This window comes from Sphaerodactylus townsendi, linkage group LG02 (assembly GCF_021028975.2).
Source record: "Sphaerodactylus townsendi isolate TG3544 linkage group LG02, MPM_Stown_v2.3, whole genome shotgun sequence".
Taxonomy (NCBI): Eukaryota; Metazoa; Chordata; class Lepidosauria; order Squamata; family Sphaerodactylidae; genus Sphaerodactylus; species Sphaerodactylus townsendi.
In genome coordinates, this window is record NC_059426.1 from 89,374,260 (window position 1) to 89,394,165 (window position 19,906).

Consider the following 19,906-nt stretch of genomic DNA (forward strand, 5'->3'; position numbering starts at 1 on the left):
ACTGCTAGATCAATGACAAAAACATGTTTATTGACACAACCCCACACTATTTAACTTCCCTTGAATTATCACCCAATATTTTCAGTTCTTTATAAAACACAAAATTATATTCAATTAAACAAATTAAGCAAACTGTATCCTGACACAGAGTATTCTGTGACATCCTATAACAAAACAAGGCTTCACAGGAATAAACAATATTTTATAAGTCAGATGTACTGACTATCTGTGCCCATGGACTCAACACAGCACAAGCCATAGGCAGTGAGATAGGAGTTGTGGTTGAGGAAGGGTGTGGAAGCATTTCCGTTAAACAGTTCATGACATTTTGTTCCAAGTAGTTACAAGAAGGCAGTGGTGGGATTCAGCAAGTTCATACCACTTCGGCAGAACCGGTTGTTAAAATGGTGCTTGTAACAATTATTTTAATCCTACTACTGGAACCGATTGTTAAATTATTTGAATCCCACCACTGCAAGAAGGGCTATAAGTTGCAGTGTGGCCACTGATCTATGTAGTATTCTGGCCCATAGTTATGCATGGGGTTTGTCAGACTGCTGGTACTGTTTGTAGGTCATATCTACACAGAACAGAGCTGGATATTGTGCCATTACTTCCCTCATACATCAGCAATTCTAACTTTTTTTTTTGCTAACATCTTAACAATTTAATTTTGATCTCTTGTAAGCATTTCAAAAGATTAATTGAGCACTCAAGAATGCAACTAAGGTTTTTCCAAAAACTATGATATAACAAAAGGCTGAAAACCAATTCAAAATCAACTTCCAGTTAAAACAAAAATAAACAGATAATTTTGTTTGCACTTTAGAATTTAAGAATGCATGTTGTGTACTATTAATGACAACATTTATTTGTTTTTATCTCTCAGTAGCAACCAAGCAACTTGGAAACTGAGTGGTAGAGCCTAAAAATCAGAGAGGCAAAGATGGAGAACAGAGTAAATAGAAATAACAAATAACAGAAGAGAAAAGAAAAGAAAGCATTTAGGTAGACTAATGCCATAGCTTCAGGATATTCAAATTTAAGATATGAGTAAGAAAAGTTACAAGTGTATAATGGCAAAAGATTAAATCACAGCAAGTATTTTGGGGAATCTGTGGTATAAAGCGAACAAGGCATGAAAGTTCTTTTTTACTGGGAAAAACAGTGAGACATCAAGGAAATTAGAGTGAGAACAAGGTAAGGTTTTAAAGTTACTGTTTCGAAGCTTGTTTAGAGGAACATCTATTTTGAATTTTTGAAGTACAATGAGGAAATACCTTGGGTTAATGTGAAAACAATGGCAACCCTAGGAACTTAGGTTTTTTAAAGCATGAGATGAGCAGAGGTGGTTTGTTACCGCCTTCCTCTGCATACCAATCTCAGTCTTCCTTGATGGTCTTCCATTCAAGTACTAACCATGGCTGATCCTTACTTAGTTTCCAAGTTTTGACAAATTTGGAACACTCAGGGCTATTTAAGAAGCTAACACTGAAAAAAAAAATGCTGCCACAGAATTGTTTATACATAGGTGTGGTGAACAGGGGAATGTCATGCCCTTGAAAGGGGAAAAAGCAACTTAGCTGAGTTTATGGGGGTGCTGCTGCAGCATCCAATCATGTTTCAGAAATGGGACAAAATGCTGGAGGAAAGCAGAGCAAGAGGAGTTCAGATCTGCCTCAGAGGGAGAGAGTGACAGCTCAGGTCTGGCTCAGCAAAAGAGCAGACAGTTTGAAAGGCAGTTTTGCCTGATAGCGTGGATTTGGCCGTTTCCGCACGGGCAAAATATGACGTTGTGGAAACGGGAAAAGAAACGTCAGAGCGAGAGCGTTCGCACGCATAGCGGCGGAGGTGCGCAGTCGCGCCGTCGCGAAAACGCTTAATCGGCGCGAAGACGCTGTATTCAAAAAACGCTTCGAAGCGCTCTTTTTCCACATGTGACGCACCGACGCCGCAGTCGTGCGAACCGCCACCACGGAGCCGTTCTCAACAATGGCGACTGCCAAAAGGCCAAGCTTGGTCACCATCCCCCCCCACACACACTTTTGTCCCTGGTGATTTCCCTGCATGGGCAAGCACCTTTCCCAGATCCATGTCGCCTGTGCAGATGGTGGCTGCCCATACACACTCTGGTCTCACAGGTAACATGCACTGGGACTGACAGTAGCTGGGAGGGGAGGCAATGACTGATGGGGGACGGGCAGGACATCAGGGCAGTCACGTCAGCCAATCGCGCTGCTTCGCAAGTGCGCAGCCGCAACGGAGCGTGGCGAGACGCCGCTTCCGCAGTGCCTCCGTGCGAACCGGCACATTTCTGCGGGACTGCGGACGCCCGCAGCTCCGCCTGTCTGTGCGAACGCTTTTTTTCGGAGGCGTCGCAATTTACGACGTCATCGCGTCGCTCCTTTTGTCCGTGCGGAAACGGCCAGAGTGATATAGCTCTTCCTCTGAGAGAGGATAGAGTACCCGATTGTTAGGACTGTCTATGGTAATGAGCAGACCTTGTACCATTTAGTCTGAATGGGAAGGGGAAGGTTGCTGTGTGTGGAATCCTGTCTTTATGAGAAGAGGCATATCAGGGGGGAAATGGTGCCTGGAGAAATGGCATGGCTGCTGCCCCCCTCTTGGCTCCCGACTCCCAGCCAGCAGCCGCTTCTGCCCTCCCCTCTGGGGAAAGCATAAGTGACTGCCATCCCCCAACAGCTGCTTTTATAAGCACTGAGGCCGGGGTGGGGCTTGGCAGTGGGGCCATGCCCCCATCCTGCCCTCAGGGGTATGGCGCTGGCCCCAAGCCCTGCCCCCAGCCTCAGTGCTTATACAAGCAGCTCTCGGAGGATGGGGGATGGCAGTCACTTCTGCTCTCCCCAGAGAGGAGGGCAGAAGGGACTGCTCGCTACCAGTTGGGAGCTGGGTGGTGGTGGTGAGGCTGGAGTGGTGGTGTCCTTGGGCTTCCTTGGCCCTGCCCATGTTGATAATGACATGGGCGGGATCGAGGGCGTCCGAAGACGACAATAAGGCAGCAGGACTTCCTGCTGCCTTACCATCTTCCTAGTCATGTGGGGGGGGAATTTTGTGCACCCACATGACCAGATTAGTGGCGCCTGGGGACAGAGGGTACCCCTTGTTCCTAGGCAAATACACCACTGTTATGAGAGGACCTAGTGGCTTGTCAGTAAAAGCCTGTTTGTGCTTGAAAATATTAAAGAAAATTCAAACCACACTCTGAAGCCATACCTCTTTCTCTCATTCTGCCCCAACTCTCTATTCTCTATGTTTCTGCTACCCTACTCCAGCTTTCATTCTCTCTTTCTGGTCACCTACCCTATCTCTCTTTCTGCCTCTCCCCAGCACTCATTCTCTTTCTGTTCTTACTCCAACTCTCTCTTTTTCTGTTCCCCAACCAGCCCAACTCTCTCTTTTCCTGTTCCCCCAACCAGCCCAATCAGTCCGGGCCACTGGGGCCAGGCTCACTGGTGACTTACTCGAGAGTTGGCTCAGGCAAGAAATAGGACAGCCCTAACAGGGCCTGAGAGCTTTCAGAAGTGTTACTGGCTGAGTGAGAAGGAGTCTAGGAGTTGTAGTCCCATCAGCATCTCTGTGCATGGGAAATGGCACCCCCTGGACTACATCTCTCTGAGTCCTTTGCTTTTTCTGGTTTGCTGTCAGGAGCTTGCTACTCAATTATATAGTAAGATTGAAATGGTTGAAATCTCTTTTCCTGCAAAAATATTGATCCCTTTCCCACTTATTTGTGAACTCAGCACTGATTTCTGAACTTAGCACTCCAATCAGCTAAATGGAACTGAATAAAAATGAAACATGTAATGTTCAGTCAACTTCACAGCTACTACACATTTATCAAAAAACCTATGCGTGCAATTGTTCTTCTGCACAAGGTCAACCTGTTACTTAATTGGCTGAGTCAAAATGCCAGAATCCAGATTTCTATGGGCCATCTCATTCATCTATATGAGGCTTTACAAGTTCTATCAAATGGGAAATGTAGGATTGTATTATAAAAGGTTACACTGTGATTAATCATAGATCATCTTACTCCTGGTGATATTTTTGATTCTTTGAAAATTGATATTTAAGCACACGTAAGTATGATGGGTTTAAATACATTTGGGACGGGAGAGAAAATGAATTCTGAATGCAATTTCTTATTAGTAGACTTAAAACCTAATTATACCCATTTCAACCCAAAACAAATTTTACCTAGATTCACCCTAAATGATGTTCTGCGTTCCAGCAATGGAAAACATCTGTCCTAGGCAACTATGTAGCACTTTGGACCAAGCAGGAGTCAAAACCAGTAATGATACTTTGAAACACATTCATTTTTCACAAGCACAGGATAAAAAGAATTTCCCTTCTCAACAGAGGTAAAATTCTTAGGTATAAAAAACATACTAATTTTCTGTATTTCACGTTATTTCATTTTGCTATCACACTCCATTATGAATACAAAACTCATTGGTCTAGAGGGTCTTGTTTTTATTTTTTTTCTGAAGCACTGATATACACAAGAATGACATCCCCTGTGTCTAAGCACATCTGAGTTTCTTTAGCAAAAATGCCATGCATGTTTCTGAATACTGTCATGAGGCCCATAGCAATAAAGTTCAGGATACTCAGGCTGTAATCTTCTCTGAAGGAAATGGTTGGAATGCCAAGATGCCTTTTGACTTTTATTTCACAGCAGGACTTCATTCACAGCAACTCTGTCCAAACCTTAAACTACACCATCTGTGATATGCTGGCTCACACCAGAATTTCTATTAGTACTGTACAAATATTTTTTAAATTAACCTATTGTGGGGGGGCGGGGGAGGGAAGAGCTTTAAATCACTGGTATATGGTAAACTGGGAAGACACAAGTGATCAATAGTCACTCAACGTCAAGATAACAAGGAGTTATTAGCTTACAAGGTTTTGATCCTACAGTTAAGATCCGTGGTTCACCAAAACAATTCTGAAATGTTTGCAAAATGAATACAAAATACTTTCTATACCACTTGACAGAATATGAGTTAAGTAAATTAAACAACACTGAGGAAAAAAAAAACAGTGGAGTAGCTATATCATATCTGCAACATTCCAATACACTTAAGTTATCAAAGAAACAGATCACAACCAGACAGACACTCATTCATTAATCTACTTCTGTATGTACAAACAAGTCTATTTCAAGAGTAAATTAAAAAAAAACACACCAAAAAAAGATGACACAGAAAGGCTCATTTTATGTTGTCTATATGGGCCCCTACTGAAGTAAAAATCAGAATTAAGGAATCATCTTCTTTACTCCCTGCTCCTGGTTTTCCTCAATCCATCCATCAAGCACAGTGTCAAAGTGCTATTTTCTATAAACATTGGTATAACATTCCCTTTCTTCTCATAGTTTTCTAAAGGACTGAAAACCCACCAATTTAAAACATTTCTATTCTACCTTTCAATTAACATTTCCAAGGTGGGAAATTTTAAGGGAGAATAGATATTCAGAAGAGGCATACAAGACTTTCAACCCAAATAAAAAGATAGAGAAAAGAGTGATAAGCAGATGAGGTTTGAGAAAGTCTGAGTACAGCTTGCCCAGAGGCGTATCTAGGCAAACTGGATCCCAGAGACAAAACCTGAGTTTGGCCCCCCTCCCCCACCATGACCAAACAATGATTTTTGTACCAGCTCACAAAACACCTCCCACTCCTAGCAAAACATACATGGTTCCCTCCCCACCAACTCTCTTTCCTAATTTTGTCCTCACACCAACCCTATGAGGTAGGTTGTTAGCCTGAGAAACAGCTCCAAGCCAGGGCAAGTGGGTATTAAGCATGTAAATCTCTCACAAATCACCCCCAGCAAAACATTTACCAAACAAATGTCAGCATCATCTCTTATGAAACACCTCCAGTGGGATCAACCCCCAAACAGCATCACTTTCAATGGTGTTTAAACTATTAAAACAGCATCACTTTCAATGTTTAAACTGGGGGTGGATTTAAAAGGAGAATCTGAGAAAATTTGGAGGGTGCCTGCTGTCAAGTGTGCAATTGTTAAGCTAGCAGCACCAAAATTTCAGGGTATCTTTAGGAAACTCTCCTGAGGATACCATAGGTTTGGTGAAGTTTGGTTCAGGGGGTCCAAAGTTATGGACCCTCAAAGGTGTAGCCCCCATCTCCTATTAGATCCCATTGGAAACAATAGGGGATGGGGCACCTCTTTTGGGAGTCCATAACTTTGGACCCCCTGAACCAAACCTCACCTAACTTGGGTGGTATCATCAGGAGGGTCTTCTGAAAAATCCCTGAAATTTTGGTGCTGCTAGACTAAACACTGTGCCCCATGCAGGCTGAAAACTGAAACAACACTAAAAAATACAAAACACACACAAATAAACCTGAAATTTTTGCGCCCTCCACTGGGGGGTGCCCGAGGACATGGGGTACCAAACTATCGATCTATAAAGCATTTTGGGTCCAGTTCTTATTTTTGTGTGGATCAACTAAGTATGTAATCTTGCTTCAGCTCTGAGTCAAAGCTATAAGCATATCAATAGAAAATCAGTAAGATAAACAAAAGATGTCACAGTTTAGCATTTGAAGGTAAGTAGAAGCCAAAAGAAAATAAAACTCTAACAAGGGCAATTAGAGAAGCAGTGATTTTGTATAAACTGAAATAACAGTGTCCCTTATTTATGTTGCAATGAAAAAATCAAAGATCTGGGTAGTACATTTCCCATTACGTCTATTATTTGCCAGCAAATTCAAAGATGAGTTCATCACTGTAATCATTTCTGTACATTATACGAATCATCTTTATGGGCTGCTCTATGCAGGCACAGTCTTTGTTATGGGCGAATGTTTATAATGCATGCTAATTTTTACTTAACTATTTAAACTATTTTAGTCCATTTTTTCAAGCACCATAGTAGCTCACAAAAACAAAAGATAAGAAAAACCCAAATCAATCATACAACTAAACTAATGTTTACATCAAAATATAGCTACAACCACAACTACTGAAGACTAAATTAAATGAAAAACTTTGGCAACTTTCAGAAACGCCGAATTTGTGATGTTATTTATTTTGTTGGAAAGTTTCACTTCAACCGAGAAATTATTCCTCTACTATGCAGAGAAGGCCCTACTATGCAGATATTCTAATCCTATGGAATGCAGATACTTGGAACAGTGCCTGTTCCACTGAATAAAAGCAACAGAGGGATGATAGTGTGAACGTGACTGTGTATGTGTGTGCTGTCAAGTGACAGCTGACTTACACTGACCCCTTAGGATTTTCAAGGCAAGAAACCTTCAGAGATGGTTTGCTATTGCCTGAGCAAGAAGAATGTCTTTATATATGTTAAATTCCAGAACAGGAAAAGCTGTATGGATTAAAAACCGCACTTCATTTGGGCCCTGCAGCAAACAGTGAATCTGTTGAAGAACCCATTGGTTGACTCACTCTTTCTACATCTATAAAGATTTAAAGGACAGCATTTTGTACTGTTGTCTCTCAGGGCAGCCCCAGAAGTTACATCCCTGAGAAAACCCTGGCCCTCCCCATCCCATGCTGGCATCCTAGTGAGATGCCAATACAGTCCTACTACAGCCCGGACTTCCAGGTTCTGTGGTGATGAAGCTGTGTGCACATCCCCCCTCCACTGAGCAAATTGCCCAGGAAGGGCAAACATGCCAGTGCGAGGGCGAACCATCCCCTCAAGTCCTTTTGTCTCCCCCCTTTGGATGGGACTCCTTATCTCTGAAATTTGATCAGGAGGGAGAAGACAGGTTTGGCAGTTAAAATAATTTCTAAAAAGAAAACATTTCAGTATTAATGTTTCATTTTTCAATTTCTGCCATAATTATTCATTGCTATTTAATAGTATAATTCATTTTCATGTGTCCTGTCCAGAAGATTGCTAGTATAGCATAGAATTTTAAAGCACCAAGTAAAAGATTCTGAAGACTGTGGTTTCTGAATGTTCTCTTATCTGTCCTTCCTTTGGGCACAGTTATTCAAGTCTGCATAAAGCTGGTTTAAGAAGGAGAGGACTTGGGGAATACATGGGTAAAGACTTGGCAACAAACCATGCATATTTGTCCCACTATCCTCCACAATCTCCTGAACCTATCTTCATATCATCTTTGGAGAGAGAGTACTTGAAGACCATAGGTTCTTATGCCAACTTTGACAACTATTCTACTTACTGGATTATGGTATTTGTGCTATTTATTTATATTAGCTATTTTATTTCTCCAATGGCTAGTACCATGTCTGAATCTTCATCTGAATCTGGCTACCACAAGTACATATATTGAATATTGTATTGTTTTAATTGTGATTTGTAAGCTTCCTTGAGCGGCAAGAAAAGGTGGAGTGTAAATATTTTTAATCAGAGGTGCTAAACACAAGCATAGCTTTTTAAAAAATGTGAACTGCAATACATAGCAAAAATGTGGTATTTTCCAGTTTACTTTTGTAAAAGTATATCCATAAAATGTATACAGTTATCATTAATAAAAACAAAATCTTGCAAATGAATACTGAATGAGAACTATGTTAAAAGGGAAAAGCTTATGAGTCAGAAAAAGAAATGGTTGAGAAAGATTAAACTGACTTCTTTTTCTTAAGGCACTAGATGAGGAAAATTAAAAAATGGGAATAAATGTATTGTCTTTCACTTCTGGAATCAATTGTGCATTTTCCAGGCTGTTTGGCCATGATCTGGAAGTTTCTGAATAAAATTTAGAATGAAAATGAAAACTGTCTACAACCTAGGACATTAGATAGTATGCTTGATAGTGGCACACAAACAACAACCACAGCTGGAAAAAAAGTCATTGGAACAGTTTCCAAATGATCCTAGAATATTTTGAAGATTACAACATTGCACAAATGAAGATATAGCTCATAGTATTAAACAAGTTTTATAAACACTCTAGAATAATGTAAACTGAGATTGATCTAATTAACATAAGTAAAACTACACATAATACCCTTTTGTCTGTCCACATTATGTTGGATTTGTTACTTATCTGCATGCCACAGCTTTTAAAGCTAAGGAATTTTTAAATAAAGAATTACATAATAAAGCAAAAACTACTGCCCTGGACTTACCTGGAACAGTATTTGCAGCTGCAGGTAAGAAAAGGAGGGCTGGGCTCAGTGGCTCCAAGCAGGGAGTGAGGAAATAGGCGGGAGGTGTCCTTGGATAGCCCTGAAAAGCCACTCTGATCTTTTTGGCTGGCTGGAAAGAGGGCTTCAGGCTCCCACAGACTGCAGTAATCTTAACTATGACCAGGAGCTGCTCATAATTGTTGCCCAGAAGATTTCCAAAGAGTGTGCATCTGGTAGGGTAATCAGCTCTATCTGTACCCCTCCCATTTCTAAATTTAGAGTCTTCCCACTGGGGGCAGTCACAATAAGATCCATAGGGAGTTTAGGTAAATGCACCACCTGTCATATTGCAACAGGTCTTCAATTAATACAACTGCTGTGGAGATTTGTGCTGTGAGGTACCCCTCCATCGACCATGAGATGCACTTAGTTAAGTCCTGCAGCCCTGCTGCCCTCATGGCCAAATACGATATTTAGTCAGCCTTCCATTCATAACCCATTATTCCTGAGCCACTGCAAGTCTTTTAACACTGCACTATCATATCAGAATCTTTTGGGGCATGAAGGAGGGCCTGCAAGTCTGTCTCCAGGCAGGGGCGTAACGAGGCAGCCCTGGGCAAACTGTAGCCCTGGGCAAAACCTGAGTTGGATGCCCCCCCCCCCATGGGCGGCCACTCCACCACGACCAAATTTTTTTTTGCACCAGGACATTGGTGCCTGCAAGGGGTCATTTTTAGACATATCAGCACCAAAATTTCAGCATATCATCAGGTGACTGTCCTTATGATACTCCCCATGTTTGGTGAGGTTTGATTCAAGGAGTCCAAAGTTATGGACTCCCAAAGGGGGTGCCCATCCCCCATTGTTTCCAATGGGAGCTAATAGGAGATGGGGGCTACAGTTTTGAGGGTCCATAACTTTGGCCCTCCTGAACCAAACTTCACCAAACCCGGGGGGGGGGTATCATCAGGGCAGTCTCCTGATGAGACCCTGAAAGTTTTGAGACTGTGGATTCAGAAATGTGCCCCCCCTCAGCCTGCAACCCCCATGGACAGCAATACAGAAAACTCAATGCAGAACAAAGATTCTTGGGCAGATTTCTGGGATGTTCCTGAAGGGGGCGCATTTTTGGATGTATCAGCACCAAAATGTCAGGGTATCATCTGGAAACTGTCCTGATGGGACCCCCCATGTTTGGTGCAGTTTGGTTTAGGGGGGCTCAAAGGGGGTACCCCATCCCACATTCTTTGCTAAGGAGAAGGGGGATACCCTTTTGAGGGTCCATAACTTTGGACCCCCTGAACCAAACTGCACCAAACCTTGGGGGTGCCATCATGACAGTCTCCAGATGATACCCTGAAATTTTGGTGATGATACATCCAAGAATGCCCTCCCTGCAAGAACATCCCGAAATTTGCCCAAGAATCTTTGTTCTGCATTGAGTTTTCTGCATTGCTGTCAATGGGGGTTGCAGGCTTGGGGGGGGGAACATTTCTGAATGCACAGTCTCAAAACTTTCAGGGTCTCATCAGGAGACTGCCCTAATGATACCCCCCAGGTTTGGTGCAGTTTGGTTCAGGGGGGCCAAAGTTATGGACCCTCAAAACTGTAGCCCTCATCTCCTATTAGATCCCATTGGAAACAATAGGGGATGGGCACCCCCTTTGGGAGTCCATAACTTTGGACTCCCTGAGCCAAACCTCACCAAACATGGGGGGTAGCATAAGGACAGTCTTCTGATGAGACCCTGAAATTTTGGTGCCGCTAGCCTAAAAACTGCGCCCCCTGCAGGCCAAAAGTGGAAAACCACTAAAATACCCAAAAACGAACCCAGCATTTTGATGCCCCCCACAAGGTGATGCCCTGGGCAGCTGCCCACCTTTCCCAATGGGCATTACGCCAGTGTCTCCAGGTTTTCGGTGGGCTAAGGAGATTGGGTGCATCAAGCACTGGATGGATTGCCCAAATGCTGTGCCATGCTGTGCCAATCCTACTTCAATTGTATTAATAAAAGCTATGAACTATTTTCCTCCAATCTGGTCCATATCACGGTTTGTTTCCTTCTTGTTGTTGCCCCTCCCCTTGCCACTAGGGACCAGTAGACAAGGTGCAGAACTATGAGATTTTAGCCAGAAATGAAACTGCAGTCTAGATAAACGTGAGAACCTCAAGAGCTTCTTTATATATCCCTAAAGACACAGGCATGCAAAATTAGGCATTTTGCTATTTTATGCAGCAGACCTAACTGCATTATTGCAAAGTGCTTTTAGAATTCTTTCCAGACAAAAACAAATTTGCTATAGTGGCTTCCCCATCTCTCCTGTTCAAGAAGCATGAGCCCAAATTTTCTTTGGGAATACAAATTCAAAATGTTTTTTTCTTTACTGAAGCAAGCTGAGCTGAAGCAATGATTTACTCATGCCCTTTTTACAAATATAAAAGCAGAAATCTATGTAGAAATCAGTACAGTCGAACTTAAAGCAAATTATAGTAATCCAGTTGCAAAGTTACAAAACCATTGATCAGCATGTCCAGATAGACCAAATCTAAGAAAGGACAGAATTGGCAAACCAGATGCAGCTAACATAAGGTGCGCTCTTTGCCACTGTGCAAACCTGCTTTTATGCATGGCAATGCTGAGCACATCAGATTCACTCCATCCAAGACAAGTGAATCCAATTCCTCTAAAACATCAGCTTTCCTGACAAGCATTACCTGTTTCTTGTCTGGATTCAACTTGTTCTGCTTTAGCCTCCTGACCTGTCCTGAAAGCACCAGTTCAGAACCAAGATGGATGCATCTGGAGACTTGGATAGTGAAATTGGGAGTTATGAGTTGTCTGCATATTGGTGACACCAAAACCCAAAATTATAATGATTTCATTCAGAGATCATTTAATAGGGAGTATAAAATAGAACAAATGGAGGGCAAGAACAAGAATAGAATGATTATATTTAATAGAGAGTATAGAATAGAACCGTGGTGGCGAACCTTTGGCACTGGAGATGTTATGGACTACAATTCCCATCAGCCCCTGCAAGCATGGCCAATTGGCCATGGGAATTGAAGTCCATAACATCTGGAGTGCCAAAGGTTCGCCACCACTGGAATAGAACAAGCGAGGGGCTTCAAACTCCAGGAGAGAGAGCCCATTCCTCCCCAACCACTTACCTCTCAGTCCAAAGTGGCCCCAGCCATCCACAGTTGTGGCATCAGCTGCCAACCCTCCCAGCATCTCCCACCACCATGTCTGGATCCAGCATGGCTTCCAGGGTCTCCTGCCGCCTCAGTGTATCCTGGTAGTCAACACAGCTAGGTCTGTCCCTCTGCTTTTAAGATTTTTCTGCAAACTTGGGCAGTACCCCAAGTTTGAAAAAAACATTTATTTGGGTGAGTGTGCCCCCTATCTGTGGAATTATATATCCGCAGGCAGGAGGCACAGGTGAGAATTCATTATATAGATAGAATCGTATGGCATCTCACAGGGCAAATTCTACCCAGTTTACTCAACTCCTCTGGTAGGAACTCTTTGCCTGGTCAAACAAGAAAGACCAATTCACTGTTTTGAAATCCACAAGGAAAATAATTCTTGGCATCCTCAGCACCAAATTTGACACTACCTTTGTTAGCTAGGTATTTTGCTGGCAAGCAAAGCAGATGATTTATCAGCACTTCCCCTACTCTGTCCAACACAAACTACACACAATAAAAGCTGGCTTTTGTTTGCACTGAGTACCTAGTGATGGAGAAAGACTAATGGAAAAGAAACCTAGTGAAGAAAGACAAATGGAATCGAAACCTTACCCCATCCTCTATGCTCCAACTCAAGATTGGTGAAGAAATTTATGGATGATAGGCCTATCAATGGCTACTACTCATGGTAACAAGAGAGAACCTCCATATTCAGAGGCAGCAAACCTCTGAATACTAGTGACAGGAAGCAACGTCAAGGCTTCTATGTGGTCTTGTTTGCCCTCCAGAGTAACTAATTGGCTACTGTTTGAGATAAGATGCTGGATGAAATAGACCACTGGTCCAATACAACAAGAATCTTCTTATTTTCTCTTACGTTTATGGCCATTGGTGCCAGTTATTCCAGACTGGCCACATCAAGCCAGGTTTTGATCAAGCCAGCCAGGCCCACCTTTTGTTCATACAACAGGTCAGGTATTACATTATATTCTACTAGCAAAGTTGGCCAAATCTTTGGATACTGAAATCTGGAGCTATGAACAGTTCTTCCTACAAAGAGAAAAAGGGGCCCAGGTCTGCAGAAACATGTGAAATCTTTTTTAAAATTGTGTGTGTGTGTGTGTGGGGGGGGAGTCTAAAAAACTGAAAACAGTAAAATTAAAACCACTGCTTATATTGGACTGATATTGTAGACTTTTTTCAAAACTGAAAAAGGAAAGGCACTAATATTGTTTTATCTGAAATTTTAATTTGGGCTGAGTGCTACTCCCTCTGGCCCAGGTAAGAGAGGGGAAACAACAACAAAGGTTCCATGCTTGCATATTTTATTTTCTGCTATTTCTCTAACTTTTTAAATTTTGGTCTTTGGGAAAAACAGGTGAAAACCATAAAGACTGGCTTAATCTAATAAACAATTTTAGAACTGCATTAAATTTAATCCCTAGTTAGTGCATAAACACTGCTAACAAATGACAGGGCATAGCAATATGATATATATAAACACCTCAAGCAAAATGAGGCGTGAGGTATGTCAAATTTTCCGTTTAACAAATATTTCTGCAACATATCCGCAAAACAGTTTTACTGCTTGAAATAGTTTGTTGAATGCATTGCCATTTAAAAACTTGATTTATAAATGGCAAAAAATGCCATTTCATTTATTGTCCTAAGAAATGAAAAATGAAAGCTAACAGTCAGAGACTGTGCCCCTAGAAATTGGGGGGGGAAAGCATTGGTATTTGCACAATTGTACCTAGAGCTACTAAAACTAAAGTCATATCAAATCTAGTCCATTTTTACAGAAGAATACAGGCTTTGGCTAATCTGTAACGCATGTTTATTTTGGGATAATCTATGCAATCATGCTTAGAGGAACTGCACCTTTGCAAATGTTAATGTATTGTAACTTACACTTACATTATATGTAATTGACAATTGTACACAGCATCATGGCTACTTCTTTCTTTTCTTCATAATATCCCAAAGCTAATTTTCACCTACATGTTTTTTAGTCAGTGCTCTTTTTATGTACTGTTACATCCTTTCCCACATGACATTTTATTGAACAGCTACGGTACATTAATTTTTACAGTCTAAGTAAACTTTTCACATTCAAACAATTATTCTGAAGGGCAGTGAATCACTTATTATTATACTGAGAGATGGTGAACTCCCACGCTTAGTGTATTTTCAACTGTCTAATTTTAGTGATATAAATAAAGCTCAACGATCCTTGCTAAATTAAACAGCCCAACATTTTATCTTATAATCCTCGTTACCATTAAATAGCTAACCCTTATAAGCCTCTAATTTATTTGATTGAATGCTAGCACTGTTGCCACTGATGAAATGCCATTGTTCTGGCTGTTTTAATACATAAGAATTGAATAATAATAATACAATTTTTAAAAATCCAAACAAAAGGCTTATTATCAGTTGATGCTCCCTTAGTTCTTGCAAAAATCCAGTATAACACACAATTAGGATTCAAAGAAACTGCATACATTAAACACAGTTTCTATGTTCACCAGTGGGAACTGCTGTTCAAAAAACATTCAGTGGCTCACACTTCTTTTTATAATGGCAATCTTTTTATAAAGGTGATCTTACCCCATCCCAGAAGCATTTTCAAGTGTTGAAACACCTCCCCCTAAAAAACCTCTGCTGCCTACCCTAATCTCTTTTATGTGCAAGAATACAACAATACTAGCATTTTAATTATACAGTTGATATTTTAAACCTGTTTTTACAGTCTTAACTGAAAACTGTTTTATGAGACTCTTTTAAACTGCTGCATGTTTTATGCTGTGTTTATGTTCTGGCTCAGTTTTAATACTGATTTTTATGGCTTTGTCAGCTTGCAACAATTTGATGCTGATTTATATTTCATCATATTTTACTTTGTAAGCAGGTTCTCTGGAGAGGAGACAGAAATTCTCTATGCAAACAAACAATAAGTAAGGGGCCTTGGGTATAGCACGCACCTGTTAGCTGTGCCCATCTGCCTGTCACAGGGGCATTGGCAGTATGAACTGGTAGATGTTGGGCAGTGTTCTATGGAATCCAATGTAATTGCTGTTCTCTCTATAGCTTGCAGGGAGGTGTTTCTATCTATTGTTCCCTCTCTATGTGGCAAGTACTGAGTAGCGGCACTGGTATTGTGTTGGCACAGTGAAGCTGTTAGAATACTAATAACTTATTCCATTAATCCTAAATTATCAAAACTAAATTCTAATGCATAATTTTCCAACGCAAGTGCATTTGGGAAATGATTTTAGGAATAAACCTACTACAAGTGAAAATGTATGCCGGTTGTCAATTATGAAGACATGATGATCTTGTCTGCTCTTCCTTATAGATATTTATTTATTTAAAGCATTTATTTTATCTTGTGGACACATAGGTCCTGAGACTGCCATTTAGCAATTTGTATTTAATATGTACATAACATTTCATAAAGTTGCTTACTTAAACCAAATTTCTTTGTTTTAAAGGGACATATTTTCAAACACAGCTAGAATCAGGTAATTATTCCAGTGTTTTAAATCCAATGCAGATTTATGACCTGACATGGCTTTTAGTGGACACTTGCTTAAGAGACATGTGTGTTTTATAAACTGAATGAATGTTGAACTACTTTGGAAGAAGCTTAAAAAAAGAAGTAACTCTGAAGTCAAAATAATCTGTATACTGGAAGCTGAATTATTTGTACAGAACAAATACCTATTCCCAGGACAAAGAATGCCAATTTTTGTTTTTAAAAGTCTGGTTCCATTCAACTAAATTTTAATGTAACACTGCAGAAGCTCTAGCTGTGCCTTGAAACTATCACTACTGGATATCTGCACACACCATATGAACTTCAAGGGACAGATGTGTATTTTCATGAATAGGATTATTAAACAGTATTAATTTTTTCAGAGTCAAAATCCATGAAAGGGGTATTTGATTGATGATCGCTTTTGTTTCTTTGTTAAGAATAATGCCTTAATTCAAATCTTCCCTCCAGATAAAGATGAAGTCTTCATCCAGTGCAAGGAATCTCCTGCTGGTGCAAGAAGAGTTACTCAGAAGGAAGTACCATCTGAAGCAGCAGACACTGAAAAAAGGCTCCACGATTAGCCGAACAGAACTTCTGGATTTAACCACATATGAATACTGCTGGGCTCACATGGAGTACCTGTCACCCTCTGCTACTTTTCTCAGGTTTAGCATTACAAATAGGTCAGGCCTTCACAGGTCCCTATCTTTTTTGCCTCTTTTAAAATCAACAGAGAGCCATGACCTTTTCACATCTCAGGTCTTCTCTCTTAGAGACATTGGAACACAGGGTAGCCTAGCCCCCTTTAATAGTCACCTCTTAGTCAAACACTGCACAGAGTTATTTGAGTTGGGGGCTCAAACACAGTTCAACTCACACACTGCCACCATTTATTCATATCCTGAAATATATAGACTCAGAGGTTGTGTGTGTATGTGTGGGTTTCTTTCCCTGAGTCAACCAGCCCACAGGGTTAAAGAATCAAGAAGTTAATTTTTATTGATAGTGTAAGCGCAGAAGGAAAAAGGGTGAAAGAAAGAAAGAAACAGCAAGCGATAGAAAGTAAGAGCAATAGAGAAAATATAAGAAAGAGAAAGGGAAAAGGATTTTAGATTCATAAAGGAAAGATAAACTCTTCTTTCCCTCCATTATTTTTCCTTATAATGGAGAGCTGGCAACCATAAAAGCTGCTGACCAAAGAAATCATGCAAGCCTCAAACCTATTCTTTCACTAATAATGCTAACTCAGCCAAATAGCTCCAAAGATGCCTCTTTGTTCACAGTTATACAAAAGTGCCAACCATACTGTTTTTGAGATCCTGTTGTACCCAGAAGATACTTTAAAGTTGCCCTCTTCCTAAAACAATAGAAAGGCCTATGGGAATGTTCAAATTCCTTGTTTAAGGAACTGACATCTTCCAATGGGGACTTTGGACAACCCCAAAATACTGTGGGAACAGGGAAAATTTCCACCTTTTGTATGATTGATTGATGATGTGGGCATTTTGGGGTGTATTCTTTGCTGCCATTTTGATGTAACCTGTCATTAATACTATAAAAGTGAGAACACACTGCCATTTTGGGTGAGCTCCCCTGATCCTGTCTCTGCCCAGAGTTGGCTAATAAAGTTTTTCAGAACTTTATTTTATTTCGACTTGAGCTTCTTTAAGCTTTTATTATTTAAATCGTTACCCTGTAGTAACAATAGTTTAAATGTAACACTAAAGAAAGACAGGTAGAGGTTAACAAGTTTATTTTCCATTGAATTTTTAAACTATTTCCCCACGCCAGTATTTGTAATCTTTTGTTACAAATTGATTTTTTAAAGTCAACTTTAAGCAGTTCTTCACCACAGCTTCGCTCAGCCAAAAACCCTCTCCATTCCCCAACTGCTTTACTCTCAACTGCTTTCTCAACTGCCATTTTCAGCTCTCTCATTAACATTTTATCTGGTCCTAATGGCTGCTCTTCAGGAGAAGCAGAAACTAACCTGTCCATCACAATGAGCAACCAACAAAACATTGCTAGTTCACTGCTAGGAAAATGCTGCTTCCCTACAAGAAGACATTATCTTGAGAAAGACCTCAGCATTGCATAACAAAACAACTTGCCTTTTGTTGCAAAAAAGAAAGAAAGGCAAGGCCCTATTTATGAAAAGAGATAGGTATAATTATAAATCCCATGTTAATTATGAATATAAAAAATAGTATTATACTTAAATACCCAATGCAATCTAATACTTATTTCTCCCCACTATTGTATTTGATAGATAAAAACAAAAGCCTAAGCAAAAAGTAATTTTAGGTACCTGTAAAGTGCAGTTCATCATTCGTATTATATAATCAAACTGCTGATGGTCCAATATTGCTCGGTTTTGTTGAACATGAAGACTTAATTCTTGTGTTAAACACAGTCGAGCTGCTTTTCCTTTAAGGGCTCTCAGTGCAGCGGGAAGAGTCTGAAAAGATGAAAACTTGACATTAGAAAGCTATGAAATAAACTACACTGAAATACAAGAGCTTTTCTTTAAAAGACATTTTGTATTGTATTATTTTTAAATAAAATATGCCTGAGTACCAAACTTGCTATAAATTAGCTATCCTTATATTAGTTCACCTTCTTTTCAGGTAGGCTTATCTCATATGAAAACACTACATTCTTTGTGTGCTAAATCCTGCAGTATAAGGGGTTGGGAACCAAGGAGTTTGTTCCACCAACATAATGGCACATGTAGCAATGGAACAGCATTTCTGATTGGGGAGGTCTACTCTCCTTGCCACAGTTCTGGCAATTAAAATGGCATAAATTATTAGCAGCAGTTAAAACAATTTGTGCTCCTCTCTCCCTTGCTTAACTCGCAACAGTATAATTTCCAGGAGCACGGGATTGCAGCAGGATTAGGGTGGAATGGGAGATGGCAGAGAGACAAGAAAACCATGTTCTGTTACCTGTGCATTATTGTCAGTGATCTGTAGCTAACAAAAAAGTGGATTCAGCACAGGCCAAATATAATGGGTGCAGGACAGTTTGGAGGGGGACTTCCCAAAACAAGTGTGGCCTATTTTATTCTCCTCAACCTGGGATTGTCAAAGATAGGTTGCTAAACCTGCATTTCCCTTCCTTCCACCGGTTCACTTTAAGTTCGGTGCCATCCACTGTCAGGGAGAATCTGTCTGCCTGCTATTCTGTACAGGTCACCCAGCAGTTTGTGCACATATTTTCTGAGCGTTCGACAGGATACGAAGTCCCCCAAGCACATTTTCTTCCCAAGCAAGGAGTATGACCGATCTATAGCAACATATTCATTATTGCCCAGATGTTGAAAGGAGGTAACTTTCCCCCCCCCCTTTCCCCCTTTTGGGTGTTGTACATGCACAGGTATGCAGGTGCGGCCAATTGTACTGTGAGATGTTCAGCATGGATGTGGGGGTTCATTTCTGTACACCTGCACAGCTACGTATATGTTGCAGAAAACTGAAAAAAAGAGAGAAGTGTCTCTACATGAAGGTGCAAAAGCAACCCAGATTGTTTCCATGGGCTCCAATTGCTGCCTGAATGGGTGAAGAGCACACATAATAATGGGAAAATGGAATGCAGTTTCCTTTATAATGACTACAACCTGTTATACATATGCTGTGTGGAATCCACCAGGGATTACTATGATGTGTCAAGACTCAGAGTGGGGACTTCTTTTTGTAGATCTTGAAGCCTACAAAATACATCTGCAATGTACTGAGCTGGGACATACAGGCCAGTGCCCAGCTCAATAGACTTTGAGGGAGGTGTGAATGCCACAAACTCTTTGAACATAAAATAAGAATGGATTGTAAGTGCTCTTTGTTTAAAGCTAAACTGAGTCTTGTTTTATTCTGATAAATTATTAGTTCTGCAAGTATGACTACACAAATCAGCACAAAATCACTATACTGTCATACAACACATTAAATTTCAGTAACTCTCCAATAGTTTACAATAGAACTAGAGCAACTTGCCTGTTACATGGGGCATGTGATCACCCTATCTAGATTTTGTTTGTCAGGGAGAAGCAAC

At 40.6% G+C, this 19,906-nt stretch overlaps 1 protein-coding gene across 4 annotated transcripts in view; it reads right to left on the reverse strand.

Annotated features, from left to right (window-relative positions):
• The window catches only part of SBF2 (SET binding factor 2), a 271,896-nt gene that overhangs the window by 77,991 nt on the left and 173,999 nt on the right, over positions 1-19,906 (reverse strand). For all 4 annotated transcript variants that reach the window (XM_048486741.1, XM_048486740.1, XM_048486739.1 and 1 more), the window contains one exon: positions 18,165-18,314. In XM_048486741.1, the coding sequence (XP_048342698.1) occupies positions 18,165-18,314 (150 nt within the window). The remainder of the gene's footprint in view (positions 1-18,164; positions 18,315-19,906) is intronic.